General features: G+C 42.3%; 1 protein-coding gene across 2 annotated transcripts in view; it reads right to left on the bottom strand.

The window, feature by feature from the left end:
* The window catches only part of RASGRP1 (RAS guanyl releasing protein 1), an 83,752-nt gene that overhangs the window by 56,540 nt on the left and 5,858 nt on the right, over positions 1–21,354 (bottom strand). For both annotated transcript variants that reach the window (XM_047075338.1, XM_047075339.1), the window contains one exon: positions 19,780–19,964. In XM_047075338.1, the coding sequence (XP_046931294.1) occupies positions 19,780–19,964 (185 nt within the window). The remainder of the gene's footprint in view (positions 1–19,779; positions 19,965–21,354) is intronic.

Genomic DNA, 21,354 nt, shown 5'->3' with positions numbered 1-21,354 from the left:
GTTATTAAGTATTTTGCATATCACTCCTGGATAAACAACTGGCTCACGGATAACACCATCATCAAAGAGCAGAGTTGGGAGTTTCAGGTTTGGATGTTCTTATCATCAGTCGAGGGATTTTGTTTAAAGAGTGCTGTGACAGGTATGGGGTGGGGGGTGTGCAGAGATAACCAGGATCCTGTCCCACTAAGTATCCAGGAGCTACCAGGCCTAAAAAAATACGGTACAAATACAGCAAGGGCCTGGAGAGAGGTACCAACAGAACACTAAGGCAGTGTGGAGGAGGGCTCAAATTTTGACAGATGAAGATGGAAGTGAGCATATTCTGGGCTGGGGGAGAAATGGCTTTGTGGGAAACGAGACAGTTACAATTATATCTGGGAAAAGATGTAAAGCCTGGTTTGGCTGAATCAGAAAGCACTGGCCAGGCAGGGAGAGAAATGTGGAAATGGAGATTAGGGTTGCACTGTGGGGACTTCACACACTAAACTTGGGAGCTGCCCTTACTCTGACCTTCACCTTCACCTTCTGCCAGAGCAGATGGTCTACAGAAGGAGCAAAGCAGTGTCCTCTCACCTAGCATTCTGTTCCAATTACCACATTTTGCACCTTACAACCTTGGCCCTTCTCTTTTCAAGGTGGATCATCTCTAAAGAACCTTGAACTTATTTTAATTTCTATGTGCATATTTCCCCCTAACCGCAAAGACCCAAAGAGACACAGCCACCAAGGGAAGGCTAGAAAGTGTGTATGTATATGTATGTGCACTTGCTGTCACAGTGAGGTCATATCAGAGTATGAAATGCTGTTCTTCATTAAACTCAACTAATTTTCAATTAAAGAAGACAGTTATTTGCAATTATTATCACTCCCACCTCACTTTGCCAGCCTTAGCATCTTAATTCTAAACTTCCTTCCCCATCCACACCCTTCCCCATCTGCTGTAGAAGCTGAGGAACCATACGGAAGCCATCCATGATTACAAGGGAGCAAAGACTTTAGGGCTCCCCGGATCTGTCACAGAGATGCTGGACCACTCACTTTCAAACAAATTCAGACCCCCCAAATGTGTAAGAAGTCAGCAGGGAGGGGGGCTGAAAGTTGGCAAGGCTTTCGCTTCACCTGCTGGGCTGAGTTTTATCACAGTGGGGGTAAATATCCTCATTTCATCTTTGGTCCCTTAGAAGCACCATCTGGCTTATCTGCCCAATCCATACTAGTGACTTAAGTAAAATTATAATTTTCGGCCAGTCCAGAGAGGTCTAGAGCTGAGTATGAAGCAGGTGAGCACTTGAATGCTTTCCCTACCTGGTGTGTTTTTTCCCTTTCCCTTCTGCCTCTCCGCACATGTGGTTACTTACAGAAACCATAGGAAAGGTGTCCCTATTAAGGTGTTGGAGACTTCAATAATCGTCAACCACTATTTACATAATAACAGTCATTCTGAAAAGAGATAAAATAATAGAAAATGTTCCCAATAGTGTAAAATTTTGGGCTTTGGTAGGTGAAGTGGATCCCCCCACCGTGAGGAGGCCTTAATGAAGAGTTTCAGGGAGGGAGGGGGGTTGGAAATCAGTGGTTTTCTGTATTAGAAAGAATATGTTCAGGCTTATCCAGAAGCAAATGAACATATCAAACCTGATTTTTCAAGACCTCCTGGGTAGCTTAAAAACAAGCAAGAATAAACCAGACAACTTCCCCCAAAACAGGTTCCAAGCCCCCATCTCATACCTGCTAGCATCAAGATAGCCAGGGATGGGGCACAGAATTTTTTTTTAAATCTCTTTAGGGATCTGATGATTGGTCAAGTTTGATTAGGCTGACTGAGACTGTTTAGTTCATTCCACACCCTGAGGTAGGTCTGCAAGCTATGATATGACCCCGTGAGGACACATCTAATTCCAGAGATCAGTGGTGAGGTCTTCTGGCTGTTTTCAGGGCTAGACGCAAGGGAAGTAAACAGGCGACCTGGTATCAACATTACCGATGCCCAGGGGGCCTTGGTTAGTTCTAACTTATAAAGCACAATCAGAAGCACATCAGAAATCAATGTGGGGTGCGCCAGAGGACCATGATCAAAGGTAATTGATCTGGGCCACAGGGAGCTTCCTACTGTTAACTAGCAAAGCTTTCTTCTCGATCGGGCTTGCACAGCCGTATGCTGAGGTGGTAGATGAGGGCCCTTGAAACTCTCCAAAATAAGGATGTCAGCTCTCCTGGGGTCTTCACAGGCTCTCCTCATTAATGGTGTTTGTCTATGGTGATGTGCAGGCAGTCTTCTTCCCCTCTGCCCTTGGTATGGTAGGGAGTGTTCACTGGGGTCTATCACTTCCCAGGCGTGATGAAGGGACACCAAAAGTTCAATCCCACGGATGACCCTGGTCTACTTTGTTTAAACTGGGGCATTTTATCCATGATATTAAAACACTTCTCATTCCCTTTCTCACCACCCAATTCTTGGCTTTTTACCACTAACAACACTTCTGCCAGGGAGAGAACTCACAGGGGGATTGATTGAACACTAGTTATTTTATAGCATTTCAGCAACTCTGGTAAGACAATCGGAACAAACTCAAAAGAATGATTAAGAAACAAAATATGTGGGTGGTCTTATTTATCTCCCTACCCCTGCCCTACGAGTCATCACAGGGGAGCCCTGGCTTCTGAGTTACTAGACATTTTGTCCCTCAGATCTTGTTCCTCACATTTTAGAGCACACACAACCACAGAGGAACCCAAAGGATTAGACCAGAGGTAAACCAGAAGTTAGTCATCTGCTGCTGCCTTCAAAAAGTCTTGCTCTGCCTTCTAGCAAACGCTGCCATGGGGCCACGGATTGTTAAAAGGAGACCTCCCCTCTCTTAAAGTTCCTACAGAATGAACTTCTACAGTTTTCTCATCACCTGTTTGGGTGCTGCTGTTGTCTTTTTTTAAAATAACTTTTTCTATCTTAATTGAGGTACAGTGAAAGGCACGTATCTTAATGTACAGTTTGACATCTTCTGACAAATACATACATCCATGTAACCCAGACTCCTCTCAAGACTTAGCATATTTCTATGACCCAGCAAATTCCCTAATCTTCCCAGTCAGCTCCTCCGACTCGACCCACCATGAAGCCACTATTGTAATTTTTTCATATCACAGATTTAGTTTTGCCTATTTTAGAACTTCACATGATTGGAATCATACAGTATGTATTTTTGTGTGTAACAAAGCAAAATGTTTTAGAGGTTAACCCATGTTAACTGTATCAGTGGTCCATTCCTTTTTATTGCTGGGTGGGTATGTTATTCTATAAATAACATTCTTCTTATTCTTTTTGATGTTCAGTGGCATTTGGGTTGCTTTCAGTGTGGGATTTTTGGATCTACAGCTGCTATGGCCCCTCTTACACAAGTCATATCGTGGATACATGTTCTCATTCCTCTTGCGTAAACACCTAGGAGTGGAAGTGATGGGCCATCGGGTAGATGTATACTTAACTTTATAAAAAACTGAACAGTTTTTAAAGTGATCAGATCATTTCACAACACCATCTGTAATGTTTAAGAGTTCCAGATGCTCCGCCTCCTCACCTATTGCTGTTGTCAGTCTTCGGTGTTAGCCTTTCTAGTGGGCGCCTGGTGGTATCTCAGATTATAATTCACATTTTCCAGTAATGTTGAGGATTTTTCATGTGTTTATTTGCATTTATGTATCTTCCTTTGTGAAGCTGGAGTTCAACTATTTTTCCATGCAATTACATTGGTCTTTACTATTTGGTTGCTGCAGTTCTTTATATATAGATTTTGAATAAAGGTTCTTGAAAGGTATGTATTGCCAAGCATTTTCCCCCATTCTGTGGCTTGGCCATTTACTTATTTAATAGTATCCTTTGACGAGCAGAATTTTTTTTTATTTTTATGAAGTTCAACTTACAAAATATATCACTAATGGCAAGTCCTTTGCATTCTGTCTAAAAATACCTGCCCCAAGTTTGCAAAAATATTCCTCTATATTTCTTTCTAGAAACTTTATTGTTTTAACTTTATATTCAAGTCCCAGACTCATCTCAAATTATTTTTAGTATATGGTATGAAATATAGGTAATGGTTTGTTTGTTTTCATGGATATCACTTGTTCTGTCACCATTTGTTGACATTCCTTTTTCCGTTGACTTGCTTTGGTACATTGCCCATATATGTGGATTTATTTCTGGATTCATTATTCTGTTCCACTGATATATTTTTCTTCATGGTCTTGACTGTTGTAGCTTTACAGTTAATCTTGAAATCAGGCACTATAAAATTTCCAACTTTACTTTTCTTTTTCAGGTTGTTTTGGCCGTCCCAGGTCCTTTCATCTCCATATCAGCTCTAGTTGTGTCACCTGAAACTCTAGTTTTTGTTCCATTTTTTTTTCCCAGTCTTTTCTGAGTTACTGACTTGCCTTCAAATTCACAGATCTTCCATTTCTCAGTAACCAATGGAGTATATTAAGCCCATCTGGTGAATTTTTCCTTTTGGTGTATTTTTCACTTCTAGAATTTCCACTTGATTCCTTTTATTGTTTCCATTTCTCTATTGAGGTTGCCCATCTGTTCACCTTATTTATTTTTAAAGATTTTATTTTTAAGTAATCTCTACCCAAAGTGGGGCTCAAACCCACAACCTTAAGATCAAGAGTATACACTCCACCAACTGAGCCAGCCAGGCAACCCACTCCCCATTCATCTTATTTTAAATCCTTCAACATCTTTATAATAGTTGTCTTAAATTCCTTATATACTAATTCCAACATCTGCATCAACTCAGTTCATTTCTATTAACCTTCTTTCTTCTGGTCATGGGTCATATTTTCCTGCAGTTTGATGTTACACGCTGGACACAGTGGACACAATTCTGAGAATTTGGATCACATTTCTTTGCAGAGGCAGTTAATTTATGGGAACCTCAAACTGATCTTGTCAAGGCTTAGATTTAGGCTTCATTAGGATGGGTCAAGACTAGCTCTTATTCTAGGGCTAGAGTACCTCAACGCCTATGTTGCAATCTTTTTTATGTTTCAACTGAATGCCCAAAGTGTTCTCTCTCTCCATTCTGGCCAGGTGTAACTGCAGTATTTCTCAGGAGATGAAACTTCTTCTGTCTCACAGACCTCCTTAACTATTTGGTGTCATGGATTCCCACCATGTTTAGTATTTGGCCTAAGACTAAAGGAAACCCCCCCTCCCTAGTACCCAACTCCACCAATGCCAGCCATCCCAGAAGCCCTGAATATACACTGTTTCCTCTGTCAGGTAAGACACTGCTATCTGGGCCCTAGTTCCCTGTACCACAATTTGTAAAGTGCCGCCAAGCAGAGAGCCAAGATGAATTTTGGGTTTACCTTGTGTCTTTTGATTTCATCCACAATTACAAGTCTGTCCTGTCATTCAATACATGAAAATACCTGCATCACATATGTTGTCCAGTTACATAGTTGTTTACAGAAGGAAAATAATTCCAGTACCCAATATTTAATTATAGCCAAACCTGGAACTTCTTATTTTGATGTTTAATACCTTTACGAATGGGAAGCTTCAGTTGTTTGCTGAAATTTAAATCCATTTACTCTTCGTCCTCTCTTTGCTTAACAGTATCAGGGCATACATATGCCCAACACTGTTAAGTCAGAGAAGAAAGAAAAAGCCACTTATTTGTCTTCTTTTCAGGTGCTGCCATCTTATATCCTCATAGATTCTATTTCTATATCATTTCTTAACTGTTTATCTCCTCTATCCTGTCTCTAACATTCCATTCCTATCTTAAGACCCAGAGACTAAACCTGAATTTAATAACACTTTGTACTCTAGTGTTTGGTCAGGTCTTGGTGCAATAGACAGATATTGTTTTGTATGCCCAGAACATCAGCCTTCCTTTGGGAAACATTACTTCCCCAACTTCACTCATGTGGTTCTAGAGAGAAAGGCTCCATTCTTAAATGACTTCACCCTTGTGACCACAGATCACTGGTTCAAGCAGTAGCCTCAATTGGAACCAATCAAGTTCTTCCCTGGCAATTTTTTCGTTGAACTTGAGGGGGGAAAAATTAAATCTCTAATGGTAAGAGATGCAAGATTTGCAGATGTTAGTGCCATACTTCCTGTCCATGAAGGAAACAAATCTTCACTGAAAGAGAATGATTAACTGCCAAACAGAAGCAAGCCAGTGAGAGAAGAGAAAGAGAACAGATAGAAGAAGGGGAACAGTAAGGGCAGAGAAAGAGACAGAGACATGTTAGTGTCTCCTGATAATGTTCTAGTCCCTAATTTCAGATGTTCCCAAGGCCTCCGTAGGCATCCTATACTCTTCTCGTGCCTTAGTTATATGAAATACTTGCATTCCTTTTAATAAATTCCATAGGATAGTTCATGTTAGATTTCTGTCATTGTTCTAATAGGTTGAAAAATTAAAGAATTGCTTTTCTGGGTCTTTTTACTGAACAACTATTAATGTAGCTCAAGTTCATGTAAAATTTTAAAATATGTATAGCACTATTTCCTATGCTCATGCTTGTCTATCATGATAACATCCTGGTTATTTCTTTGACAAAACAATTCCAGCCACATATCTCCATCTTAGATCTCCAAAATGTGGTTTTGGATCCGTTGGCAGTTTGTATTAATCTGAAAGACTGATTCACTAACATTCGAGTCCACGGCAATAATGATTGCTACTATTTTTGAGTACCTACTGTGTAATGGCATTTTGATAATATTTTCCATAAATTCTTTATTTCTAATAAGAGACCATATTTAATTTTCACCCAAACTAAAACCTTTCATATTTTTCACCCTTATCATCTATCTTGCAGATGAGAAAATGACAGTAAAACAGCCTGCCACAGGCCAGCCTCTGGTGAGTGGCAGAGTCAGGACAGATCCCAAAGACCATGGTGCTATGTGGTCTCCCATGGGTCCCTCTGCAGTCTGCTCACTACCTTGCTGAAATCAGGCTGTGCCAAAGCCATGGCATTTTCCAGATCAAAACTGGCTGTGTGAGGGGTGAGGTGCGGTGGGGAGAGACTACGACATTCTCTCACTTCACTCCAACTCCCACCTCTGATGATGGGGTTGAAGATGAAAGTGTTTGGTTTTATTTTTTGTCCTTCTGGATACAAGAAATTCAACATCTCTATGCTGAATAGAGAACGGGCTGCATGTGATGGGGAAAATCGAGTACGGGACATGAGTAAATAATTTCAGTGATATGGAACCAAAGTACCCCATTTTTATTCTTTACTCTCTGCTTCCCTCCTTAACACAAACCTGGTACTCTAGCTCATCATCCAAGAAAGTTAGAACAATACATTCCTTTCAATTTTCTTTAGTTCTTAATCATCTACTTTTCTTAGGTTTGAGAACACTTTTCAAGATCTTATGGAAAATTATATTTATTTCTAAGATTTTTTTTTTTAAGTAATCTCTACACCCAATGCTGAGCTCGAACTCACAACCTCAAGAGTTGCATGATCTACCGGCTGGCACCCCAAGATCTTATGGAAAATTATAAGCGTTTACCACAATAGGCAAAACAAGGTGGAGAACCTCTACGGGTTTGGCCAGCTTCAACAACTATCAACACATGGCCAATTTTGGTCCATGTGTACCCCACTCACTTCTCTGTCTCATATTAGTTTAAAACAAATCCCAAATGCGATATTTCAACAGTAACTATTTCAGTATACACTTTTAAGAATAAGGACTCTTAAGAAAAAATGCATTAACATGCCTAAAACAAAATGAATAGTAATTCCCTAACATGAGAATTATCCAGTCAGCATACAAATTTCCAAATACAAATAATCATATACTAACATAATTACCAGTGTATGTGTGTATGTATATGCACATACACACATGCACACAATTTTTAGAAAAAATATTCACACACTATGACTGGGTGAAATTTCCCTTAAGTCTCTCTCAATCCAGAGTTCTTCTCTAGCTTTCTCGCAATTTTGAGGGCACAGTTTCTCAGTTAACTAAAGCTAAGTCCATCTCAGGTAGATATTGGTGGTTTCAGACCAGGTAAGGGGACTCAAAGCCACTGGGGACAGAGAGGGTTGGGGAACCATGGGTATAGTAAGTGTGGGCAGTTTTCCTTTGGGGCTTGAAGCAGGACCAAACAGGTGAAGCCCAGAGTCACGCGCTGAGACCAAGTACTCAGCTTACCCTTGGCATTAACTGAAGGGCCTGGCAGACAGCAGCATGAGTACCACAACTAAGTTCTGGGAGACAGCACATAGAAGCTGGAGGGACTCACTGTGTGACCTCAACTACCTGGGAGTAGAGGTAAATGGTAAACCCACCAAGGCAGGTTTGGATGGAGTAAATCTGGAACCCATGATGCTAATGAACTGGGGAGTAAGAGGGCAAGGGAGCACGAAAACCCCCCTATATACCTGGCATTAAATAACTGGAGGTAAAACTGACCAAAATGATTAACTGCTCATCAGATTTAAGAACTTTCTGTAGACTGTACTAAAGTCTAACACAACAGACTCATAAATGCTAATGCTGGAATATTTCTTGGCCTCCTAAATGCTGTGGGTGCCCTCTTAAAACTTAGAAAAATGAGTCCTGGATGGTGGTTCAGAGTGATCAGTGAAGGGAAGCCAGACATGGCTACCTTTTCTCCTCCACCCCAGAAATTCCCAGATGACTTCATCTCTGAGCGCTAGACTACTCTGGTTAGCCCATTCTCTCCTTCACTATGAAACTGGCAATCTCTGCTTCTTCCTCCCCCCATCAAGAATAGTGCCTCAATCATCAGTTGATGGACATTTAGGCTCTTTCCATAATTTGGTTATTGTTGAAAGTGATGCTATAAACATTGGGGTACAAGTGCCCCTATGCATCAGCACTTCTGTATCCCTTGGGTAAATTCAGTGATTGTGGTTTATATACACAATGGAATACTACTTGGCAATGAGAAAGAATGAAATATAGCCTTTTGTAGCAACGTGGATGGAACTGGAGAGTGTTATGCTAAGTGAAATAAGTCATACAGAGAAAGACAGATACCATATGTTTTCACTCTTACGTGGATCCTGAGAAACTTAACAAAAGACTATGGGGGAGGGGAAGGAAAAAAAAAAAGTTAGACAGGGAGAGCCAAACCAAAAGAGACTCTTAAAAACTGAGAATAAACTGAGGGTTGATGGGGTTGGGAGGGAGGGAGGGGAGGGTGGGTGATGGACATTGAGGAGGGGACCTGTTGGGATGAGCACTGGGTGTTGTATGGAAACCAATTTGACAATAACTTTCATTAAAAAAAAAAAAAGGATAGTGCCTCAAGTCCTCACTTTTTTTGTCCACTTCAATTAATCATTGGTATCCCTCCAATCCAAACTCCATCCTGGCAGTATCTTCTGCTTCAAGATTTTGGTAAGAACCTCAGCAAGGCCCTTGACCACTCTCTGGAAAAAACCAAAGTACTCAACGTGGCCTATGCCACACCACTGCCCACCACCTCTCTTAGTCTGCAGAAGAATCACAGATGTACCAAACTGTGGCATCTTTGTGTTTCTGCTATGTATCTTTCCCAGTGGCTACTTCTTAAGATTCTCTCAGAAAGTTAATAAAGACAGGAGATTTTTTTCATTGTTTCTGAAAGCAAAGCTTCTCTTCAACAAAAGCCATCTGAGTTTCTCTGTGCATTAAAAACAAAACAAAACAAACCTTCACATCTAGAATTTTAAGCTAATGGAAGCATTTTTTTGTTTCCTTGATTTATCATAACTCTAATCAGTCATGCTTATAGCACTTAGCATTAGAAAGAAATGAGTAGCTACTTTTCTTTTTTTTTTTAATTTTTTTTTTCAACGTTTATTTATTTTTGGGACAGAGAGAGACAGAGCATGAACGGGGAGGGGCAGAGAGAGAGGGAGACACAGAGTCGGAAACAGGCTCCAGGCTCTGAGCCATCAGCCCAGAGCCTGACGCGGGGCTCGAACTCACGGACCGCGAGATCGTGACCTGGCTGAAGTCGGACGCTTAACCGACTGCGCCACCCAGGCGCCCCGAGTAGCTACTTTTCTTGATCCTTGTTAGGCTCATTTTACTTGCCAAACAACCTTCAACTTTATGTCCCACATTTGAAGAGATTATGGCAAAACTTTAAAAAAAAATCAATTTGATGATTGAGTAGCAACTTTGTATGCTAGCATACCTCTTTACCAATACTAATATTGGTTTTAAGATAACAATTGTTTAAAATGTGAATTATGGAAAACAAAGAGTTAATAACAGTAAGTCTACCATAGTAAAGTCAACAAGACTACAGTACATGTAAACATGCAAGGAAGAGAATCGAGGGAGATATACCAAACAACGTTCATAGTGCTTATCTTGCTCTTGGTGGTAGAAAGGAGGACTGCAATTTTGTTCTTTTTGCTCATCTGTATTTTCTAAATTTTCTGTAGTGAACATAATTTTTAAAGTTATTAAAATGTGAAAAGTAAATATGAGAGCTAAGTGTCAGATCTTTGTAAATACAAGAACTTATAAAAGGGTGGGGATTAAGTGATAATATGTACCTATAACATATTAATACGAACACCATATTGTTCAAATACTCAAGTTAACTACTACTAAAATAGTTTAAAAGTCTATGTAAGTGGTAAATTTTATGCTTTGTACATTTTATGACAGTAAAAACGTGTAAGAACAATACAGACTCACTCTATATTAATAATTTAGGAAAAAATGGATTTAAATTTGGTTGGTTATCTAAGTCTCCACCCTAAGGGTACTGGCTTCAAAAAGAACAAAGTATTTTCTTTAAACAGAGAAATCACTTGTAAAGAACTTTCTTCAAATTCACATTCAACATCATGATCAAGAAGACCTTATGACACCTTCTCCCAGACACTGTCACTTTCAGAAGTCACTTCAACGCCATCATGGCAAGGGGAAACTGAGGCCCTGAGTGACAAAGCGACTGTCCAGACTCTCTGGTTTTAAGCCAATGAGTCTCAGAAACAAAACTGGAGGCTTCTTTTTCTTCAGGAAAAACCTACTGACAAGCTTTCACTGATCATTCACAAGAGTGGGATACAGAACTGTATCATACAATAGATTTATTCAAACTTTGATTAAAATGACAAAGGAGCATTCACTGTATCTGTGTAAAAAGGATATTTTAAAAAAATAATTCTGAGTTAATAAAGCAAAAGATTTTAAACATGTGGTACAATCTAACTACATAAAAATGTAAAATTTTTAGACATTAATATCCCCAAACCAACATAAAATATGAAAATAGGATTGGGGTGGGAGGGATGCCTATAGCAAATGGTATTCAAAGAGCTTTTCATTTAAAAAGCTTTTGCAGGGGTGCCTGGGTGGCTCAGTCGGTTGGACGTCCGACTTCGGCTCAGGTCATGATCTTGCGGTCCGTGAGTTTGAGCCCCGCGTCGGGCTCTGTGCTGACAGCTCAGAGCCTGGAGCCTGTTTCGGATTCTGTATCTCCCTCTCTCTCTGACCCTCCCCCGTTCAAGCTCTGTCTCTCTCTGTCTCAAAAATAAATAAACGTTAAAAAAAAATGTTTAAAAAAAAAATAAAAAGCTTTTGCAAACCTCTAATAATAAGAACATTAAACAGCGAGTGATAAAGGGTATGAATAGTTCACAAAACTGGAAATATAGTTGGAAAAGAAACTTATGAAAACATATTCAAACAAAAGAACAAAAGCTTGGAGATATATATATATATATATATATATATATATATATATACACACACACATATATAAAATAAATACCGATCTACCTATCTATCCAACTACCAATAGCACCTGTTACCACGTAGCGGGAAATGGAGGCAAATGAGTACATAGACGGACTGAGAAACAGAGCATATAGCACGTGGAGAACGGAGGTCACAAAACTGAGGTCTGGCTGGTCAGAAATGAGAGACAGCTGAATCATGGGGAATGTTTAGAGGAGGTAAACCAAAAAAGCAATAATGAAAACAAACAGTTTCAACTTCTGAGTGAGACTGAGTTTTAAAGTTCCACTGTCACTTTAAGAAAAGTTTTCAACTTCAGCCACATTTGATTTTCTTATCTCTAAGCTGAGGTGAACTGTTCCTTTTCTTTGAAGAGCACATGGAGTTGTTGTATATGATTGTTACATGAAGGAAGCCAAAGGATGACAAATTATTATTTCTCCTAATTAGGGGATATAAAATAACATTTCTGGTTTTACCACAGACACCTCGCTATGTAAGTAAACCCTGCAGCTGGGAGTAAGTGCTACGCTCAGAAACCTGTAACAGTGACCTTTCCAGGGACAGGGTTCAACCGGAAGCCCTGATTAGTAACTAGTGTGTGTGAAGCCCTGATTAGTAGACAAACATTTATTCCATGGTATAAATACCCCAAACCCAGGCCAATTTCAAGCAATCAGCATGACTTCACGGATCAGGGGTCGGGGAGGAGATGTATATACTACAGCATACCACCGTGTAGCATTCATACCGTGTGGGGACCACAGGCATAACCTCGGGAGAATAGAGAATAATAGTAAAATGTGGTCATGCATTAGGAAATGATGAGTTTTGAGGGTTCTTACCTTCATTTAAAAAAATATTTATTTTTGAGAGAGAGAACGAGAGAGAGATGGAGAATGAGCAGGGAAGGGGCAGACAGAGACACAGACAGACAGACCCACACACACATACACACACACACACACACACACACACACACACACACACACACACACACACACAGAAACTGAAGCAGGCTCCAGGCTCTGAGCTGTCAGCACAGAGCCTGACATGGGGCTTGAACTCACAAACCGTGAGATCATGACCTGAGTGGAAGCCAGAGGCTTAACCAACTGAGCCACCCAGGAGCCCCTTCATTTTTTAAAATGTTTCTTTATTTTTAAGAGAGAGAGAGAGAACGTGCAGGGGAGAGGCAGGGAGACAGGGAGACAGAGAGTCCCAAGCAGGCTCTGTGCTGTTAGCACAGAGCCTGACTTGGGGCTCAAGCTCACAAACTGTGAGATCATGACCTGAGCTGAAACCGAGAGGCAGATGCTCAACTGAGGCCACCCAGGAGGCCCTTCATTTTTTAAAATGTTTATTTTTAAGAGAGAAAGAAAGAGAGGGGGAGGGAGGGAGGGAGAGTGAGTGCAGGGGAGAGGCAGAGACAGAGGGAGACAGAGAATCCCAAGCAGGCTCTGTGCTAACAGCACAGAGCCTGACTCGGGGCTCGAGCTCACAAACCATGAGATCATGACCTGAGCTGAAACTGAGAGTCAGACGCTCAACTGAGGCCACCCAGGTGCCCCTCTTACCTTCGTTTTTAATATAATTTCAGGTTTTTAATGGTGGTTGTGTCTAACAACTGGCTTGAAAACTCCTGGAAATCTAATACTGCTTTTGCAGATTAAGAGCTTCAGCACTGTAACGGCACTAAACCGACTATGGTGCTGGTGAAGCCGGCCTTGCTTAGGCTCTTCGTCTTCCCCTGTTGTCTCCCTCTCTAGGACAACCCCAGCTAGGTGGTAGCCCAAACTACCTGCAGAACAAGCCACCAAATCCAGCAGCTGTAACCGCGCCAGCAGAAGAGGGTGGGTCCCACCACCAGGAGGAGGGCCTGGGGCAGGACCCACACTTCAGACCACCTCCAGTGGCCTCCGCCCAATCACTGCTGTTTCGGTCAACTACTGATTACAGTGCTTTTGCTTTCACATCCTTTCCTGATGTGTTTCCATCACGGACTCAACAACCTTCATGTCAACAAGTGGCCTTAAAACATCTGTTGGCAAAGCGGTACTTTTGGAGAAGTACTTAGATGAAGCACCTCTCCCGTTTTCCAGCATAGCCACGCTCTGTCCTATGGGGGACGAGCATACAACGGGGTCCAGGGCCCTAAGCACTCCAGTAAACTGGTCTGAGCATGGCTTAAAGGCAGAAATGCAGGCGAGGAATGCTGCCTTTGAGTGCAAAGAACCAAACTGTAGTTGTAAGGAACACCCACGCTGTCTATTTCCGCGGCCAAACCGCTGACAGGCAGGAAGTTTGGAAGGAAGTTGGCACAGTTGAGAAGGGATAGCAAGTGTGCTGTAGGACAGTATTTCTCACCATCAGTTCGTGGGTCACCTCCATCAAAACCACAGCGACTGCTGGCTGAATGAAAATCTCTGGAGTTGACCCTCAGGAATCTAAATGCACACACCCCACCCCTGATGATTACTGTTCATGTTCAAGTGGGAGAACCTCTGGTAGAGTAGAAAGAACAAGAGCGTCGGAGACAAGATGACCACAGTTCAGATCCCAGCGGCTCTCCAACTAATGAACTGGGCCAAGTTCCCCAGGTTATGTGACACCCCGAGCTCCCACTCCCTACTAATTAGGATTGTTGTAAAGATTGATGGGCCCAGTTCAGGTAAACGCACAGTACCCTACAGCCCACAAGAAGTAAGTGTTCAACCAACGTCAGTTCACCGTCTATGTCTCCCAGTGGTAACCCTCATCTCTCTGGACAGAGGGAAGCCTGCCGTCAACACCACCAGGCAGGAGAGACAGATTCGAGTGACGGGGGTTTCCTATCTCCTTCTTTCTTGAGCCTGGCAGTCACTGTACCTCACACCCATGAGAGGCGTACACACCAGGCTGGGCACTGGGTGATGCCAACCTGTCGAAGATGCAGCAAAGGTACTGCTTGGAATAAATAGCATCTGGATCACAGGATGTGAATTTGCTCCAGAGGGGTAACGACAGGCACGCCCTGGAGCTGTTCTGATGCCTAGAAGCCCTAGAATGTGGGTGTCCCAAGGACCATCCTCTGTATGTGACACCCAAGCACCTGTGGGTTCCACTGAGGAGGCTACTGGGTCACCTTGGGTCTTCTTCACAAAGGGCCTATGTTCGACAATGGACATGGCTTTCAGTCCCTTCTTGACACTACACTTGGCTTTGTTCCTTGGAGTTGCCCATCCTTGGGTCTGAGTGCCCTTCGATATCATGGCCCTTGGCTTCTGGTCTTGTGTTCCTGTTGCCTCTGGACACCTCACTGTGGTGCACAGCCTGTAACCTGCAGAGTGGTGAGAAATCCCTAGCCTTCCCTTTGCCACAGAGGGAACTGTGTGTGGTCCCAAAAAGTGTGTGTTTGCCTTCTTTGGCTCCAATTTTTAAAAGTGGGTGTAGTATTTTGCCCTTAACAAGCTGAGGTCTATAAAATACGTCTAACATCTAAGTGTTCCGTGCTGCAGAAAATATACCTATTAGTTTGGGAGGCCTTTGTATAGCATTAGCACAATACCTATGGGAAATTTTAATTAACACTTTGCTCAAGATAGAATTTCAGGCAGACATATATATGTGGGGTCCAATGAACAGTCCTCATATTGAATGAGTTTAACTTCTAATCTGGGGGAGACCAGGCCTGCAGAAGGTGGGCACAGGGTTCAGGCATGTCCCGTGTGGCATGCAGGTATCCCGTGCATGAAGAGGGGCCTTCCTGGGAGAGGGGTCTGAGCGAGCCCCAGCTCAGGCTGCTGGGGACAGAGGAAAAAGCACTCGAGCAGCATGTTTTCTCTCTAGACTGAGGGCACGAGGCAAATTGCGTCAATTCTCAGAGGCCCAATTTATTTTCTCATTTGTCCAGGGGAGACAATACAACCTGACCCTCCAATTTCAGAGCTGTTTTGAGTTTAAAAGAAAACCAATACATATGGAGCTCCAATAAAAAATAAACAACGCTCTATAAATATAAAGGTATCAGCTAAGCTGCGTTTCCCTTCACACTGACAGGTACGACAGAGACGCTGAATGTCCGCCTACACCCCACCTGGGAGCAGGAGGGTTCCTTGCTGAGGGTCCCTTTCTGGGACACGTTCACAGCTTTCTTTCTGATGCTGCTGAAAGTTGTCTGGCATTCAGAAGGGAACAAGGGAAGTTTTGTGAATTTGGACATGAGAAGCCTTCCGTTTGGCCCCAAATGCTGGCAGCCCTCTTAAAAAGTGAAAACATTAAAAACCAGATGATCTCATAGGTCTTTTCTACCCCTGAAACAGATGGTGTGATTCACATACGTTTGACATAAATGTACCAGGTTGTGATGATTTGCCTCATTATGCTCAGCTGAAGAGTGGATTAACGGGCAATAATTTGCTGAGAATGTAAAGCATGACCTCCAATTAAAACAGAAGGTGGGAGTGGGTTGTCTCATGGTTAAAGCAATGAACTATGACTCAAGGCTCTGAGTTTCTAATCACAGATCTGTAACCCTGTATGTGACAATAGGAGGCTTGCTGTGAGACCTTCAAGACTACCCTTAATATGTATGTGCTGGTCACCCATCCTTAAAAGCACTGTCATAAGTCCTCTCTCTGAGAACAGTGTGGGTGGTAATTAATGGTTAATAACACTAAAGAGAGAGGCATCAGTAAAGATGCTAAATCCAAATGTCTATGATACCTTAGTGAGTATTCAGGCTATTACCTAGAGATGCTAGAAATATGCAAGTTCCACAGTTTCCAGAAGGTCTCTCTGTTGCTTTTCCCCCTTCAAGTCAACCATCTACCCCATCCAGCACTGCGCAACAGACTTTCTGCCATACATGACGGAAATATTTTGTTTACTCTATTCAGCAGCAGCTACCACTTGCAGATACTGAGAACTTGAAATATGCCGGGTGAGGCTGAGGAACTACATTTTACATTTACTTTAATTTTAATTAGTTGAAATGTATATGTAAAAAGCCAGATCTGGCTAATAGCAACCATACTGCACCATACTGCTTTAGCTAATTCAAACCTCCTCAAAGCATCTGCATGAAGGTGCGGCTGAAAAGGTAGTAGAAATTAACTAATTAGTCTTTATGCTCAAAAGAGGTGTTTTTTCCTTTTTTTTTTCTCCCCCCAAGTTGGTGGGAGAGTGGCTGCAACCAGAGTCTGAAGTGCAAGATTACCAAAACCAAACCAATAATAGTCTCCCCACATGTCTGTACCATTTCCCTCTCTTTTCACAGGCATTAAAATGATAAGACATCTCAACTCATTAACAAAAAACTAAGCTAGACTGCTTTCTTCTAAAGCAAAACTTTCCGATACAAACATGGGAAAATAACTAGTAAGAAGAGGTTCAAGAGAAACAGAAGGCTCACTCTGTACTATTTTCAGATCACCTCCGAGGAGACCTCCAGAAGCACCGGCAGGCACTCTGCCACGGATTATTCTTTGTCAAGAGCTGCTCATGATCCCCAGCTCTGCTCACCTCTGTTGTTCGAACTCCGCTCCCCTCCCCTCCCTGGCGACACATGGTCACGATACCCCATGAGTGAAAATCATGTGCTGTCTCCCACTCCCTCCAGACGTAGCATGTCTTTTCTTTTCCACCTCTTTCATATAAATTCTGTGGCAGGAAACCGTGCATGCATACTATGCAAAACTTTGAGATCTTACTTACCCACCTTCCCCCTGCAATCCCATGGCCAAAGAGGAGTTTGAACAGTGGCTGTTCTCCCTAATCCATCCTTACCCTTGAAATGAACTTTCTCAAAACTCCACATGTATAAAGAATGTATTCTTCCTACATGCCTTAGATTATTTCCCTGCCTTGTGTATCTATCTTTTTTCCCTCGAAAGGTGCATTTCTCAGGTATTCTAAGCTCTGATACTGGAACAGGGGTCTGGTCACAGTAATTCTCCTTGTGTACTGCCTAGCCTGTGTCTGTTGCCATTATGGGCTTAATCAATGCTTCCTCAGGGTGGATAAGACTCTTGGACTCTATGGGATTTTTAAAGCTTTTGGGTTTTAAGGTACTTTTTTCAGTTCAACATATTCCAGAAAACAATACATCTTTTGCCCCTGTAGGATTTGTTGAGGGAAGTGGATTAGGCTTGGTTCTTTTGGGGAAGGACTTCAGAAGGTTCTTTGGGGAAGGTCATCTATTTCTCAGGTAGATGTCATGATTATTGGAAGGTTAGGAAAACAGCTTTGACCTCAGCCAGCAGTTGCCTGATTGGCACAAGAGGAAGAAAGTTAGTGATAAATACATTCCCAGTCCCCATTTTCTCAAAAGTGAAATGGAAAAAGAATAAACATCCTTATTCCTGAAACAGCAACAGTGCCCTGCAAAAAGACTGGTATGTAGGACTACCAAGACTGCGTGAGGAACTTTGCAGCTCATTCCAGTTGGGAGCCAGTTGAAAGTAAGACCCAGAAAGAACAATGGCTCCTCACAGCCACCTGCCCACTAGGTTCCACCTGGCTTCTAGGTTCACCTCCTTGCCCATGTATTTTCTAAGATTATTTTAAAACAGACAATCATTCATTCCACTCCCCGTGTCATTCTTAACTGAAAAATTAGAGTGTAAATACATACAGATTTAATTAAAATTTGAGGCTCACCTAGTAATAATAAAAGTGCTCCCTCTTTTCCAAGTTAAAAAGCCTACAACAATAATGTAGTGTTCTCAAAGTGAGTACGTGGGTCAGCTACATCAGCATCACCTGGGAACCTGTTAGAAATGTAAATCCTTGCACCCCACCCCAGGTCCACCGGAGGAGAACCTCTGGGGGCAGGGCCCAGCAATCTGTGTTCATAAAAAAGATAACCTCCGTGTGATTCTGCACCAACATGTGAGAACTGCTGCTTTAAACCAATGTGGAAATCATCAGAACTACTCAATTTTGTACTTGAAGTGTACTAAACAAGTATCCCTAAGATGTCAAATCTTTCCCGATTCCATAAATAAGGTCTGGCCCAACGGTAAACATGTCCAGCCAAGAATCCCTAGTTCTGAATTCTAACTGATTTGCGTGTTGTGCTGCCTGGGATCGGGTCGAGCCTCCCCTACATCCCCCAGGAGGCTCCACGAGGGTCTGAGATGGGCAGGCACTTCTGAGCTGAGCCACCTGTGCTCATCTGCTTCCCGGTGGGAGACGCAGGGGTTCAAAGGGGGCACAGAGGGGGGGAACAGTGATGCTGGAAATCTGTGAATTTTCCATCGATTTTAATAATTCCTTTTTTGAGGGGAACCAATATATAGTATTTTTCAATCACTATTTCACAAATCACAATCCAAAAAAAGACAGTGCTTATAAGATTTTTTTAAAAAAATGGGCATCTTTGCAGATAACCGCTCGTGAGCTGCATGAAACCGTGCACCCTTCAGGCTGAGAATGGTGATGACAGAGGGCAGCATTCTAGAGAATTCACGGTCCATGTGTGTGTCTGCTTACCCCCCGCCCAGATCCCTGACCCCCAATCACAAATACTTCCTAACCAGTATCTTCCAGTCACAGACATTCTGGCTTTAAATCCTGTCCTTTCCTAGTCCCTCACAACTACCCTCCAATTGTAAGGGGGATTATTACACTCTATCATCTACATGATCCAAAGGCTTTCAAATTTCTGTTTGATAACAGTGTTTGCTCACGTAACCTTGTCTTTGTGTGCCCTACGAACACAAGGGCAGAAGAATGTCAAAGCACCAGAGGCACAGTAGCATTTTATGAGATTTCTCATCACAGGAACAACCTCCATCCTAAGAGAAATGGAAATGCAAACTCTCCTCCGTAACTTTTCTCACTTGAAATCACGCCTCTCATCACGACCTATTACACCCACACAGTCATGTGCCATAGGCACTGCACACGGTCTCCAACATTTCAAAGGCTCAAAAGATATTTTTAAAGCCAAAATACAATCTAGGTTGCTATTCCACAAAGCAACTTTTTAAGGAAGAACAAAGTAATAGATTCTTATGCATGTGGGTAGTTAGCGAACTCACCAAAAGATTGAATGCAGCTGTCGATGAGATCGTCCAGGCTGGCTCCTTTGGCTAAATGTCCCAGAGACACCATCATGCGGAACTGGGTGATCTGGGCCAGGCTGGGATGAGAAGGGAAGGGGCTGCTGGCTGACTTCGCCTCTAGTTTTGCTTTAGTGGCAGCTCTGCAGCCATGAGAAGGTTTCCTGGGGAAAGAGGGGAGGCAGTGAGTGCAAGCCAAGCAGCCAGGGGACAGACAGACTGGCAGCTCCAAGCTCTGAAGGCAGACTGGGCAGGAAAGGAGTAGAGATAAGACAATTAATCCTGAGAGTTGGGCTGATAGAAGACATACCCCTCCCACTTGGCAAATGCACCAAACGGACTGGTTGGCTGTTAAAGAGACATCTCCCAAGCAAATAATAAGGTGAGATTTCAGGGCTGCAACGAGGGCTCTTCAGTCTGGGATTAGAATTGCTTTGGCGTGCTGGCTCTGGCTCCTGAACCAGAGAGGCAGAGGCCAGGCCATGTAGGTAGTCCTTAGCTCCTACCAATATTTTAGCTGGAAGTCCACTGACTTGGGTCTGAAGCATTGTTTTATTTGGTCTCATCTTCAACCAAATTCATTCATCTTGAGCAATACCGGAGATGCTGCAGAAGGTCAGGTGGCCTCAAAAACACCTCTGAACTTTAGGGGAGAAGTCAAAGACTAAGGACCCATGTGCAAGGGAGAGGATTTACAGTGGAGGTGTTCAGATTTTCAGCTAATCTTGCCTTTCTCACAAATCTTGAGGATTCTGTTTTCCATTGTTGATAATACTGGCAATCATTATATGTCAGTTTTTACCACTAAATATTATCATTCTATCAAGTCCTTAATTGGGGAATACTGATTTAAAAAAAAAAAAGCAGAGCTTATGTGAGCTTTATTTCAGAACTGAATGTAAAAGGAGAAGTCTGGATCTGGAAATGGCTTAGGAATCCAATAGGTCACCTATGTTCTCTCTCACTTAGCTTCTGTCTTTGGTCATGACCTCATCAGTACAGGTCAAGTTGTTTGCAAAATGATGAAGTATTTTACTTTCTTTCCTATTTAAACACACAGATGCATATCTATAATCTTTTCAGGTTTAATAGTGATGGGTGTCGTTGCTGGTTAACTTCTTTGAACATATAATTAATTCTGTGGCTTTGGTTATTTCAGAGTTTACGACCAAAGAGGAGACAAAAAAATTTGTACCTCACATCCATAACTTTAGCTATTCACTATATATTTTGCTAAACACGTAAGGGCATTAGTTAATAAGTACTTACTGTGATAGGCCAGAGGGGAAGGGGACTGGAGTGAGACAGTCTATGTGAGGTTACTCTGTAAACTGTAAGACATACTCCTTACATTAGTTATTGCTGCTGTTGTAGAAAGGTAAACTAGACGTTCCTTAATTCAAAAATCTAGTTGGAGAACCAGACCTACACCATGAAAAGACAGCTCTATAAATCTTAAGTGTCCTGTGGGTGTCAAGCGTAAGAAGCGTGATGTTCTCAGAAGAGAGAGAACCGGTTCCAGGTGGAGTGTTGGGGGAAGCTGCTCCAGTAAGA

This window comes from Lynx rufus, unplaced genomic scaffold, assembly GCF_022079265.1.
Source record: "Lynx rufus isolate CCGP_SWC_20201006 ecotype Redwood Valley unplaced genomic scaffold, mLynRuf1.p SCAF_13, whole genome shotgun sequence".
In the NCBI taxonomy this organism is placed as follows: Eukaryota; Metazoa; Chordata; class Mammalia; order Carnivora; family Felidae; genus Lynx; species Lynx rufus.
The sequence above is the reverse complement of the archived record's forward strand: the minus strand, read 5'-3'. Positions and strand labels throughout refer to the sequence as shown.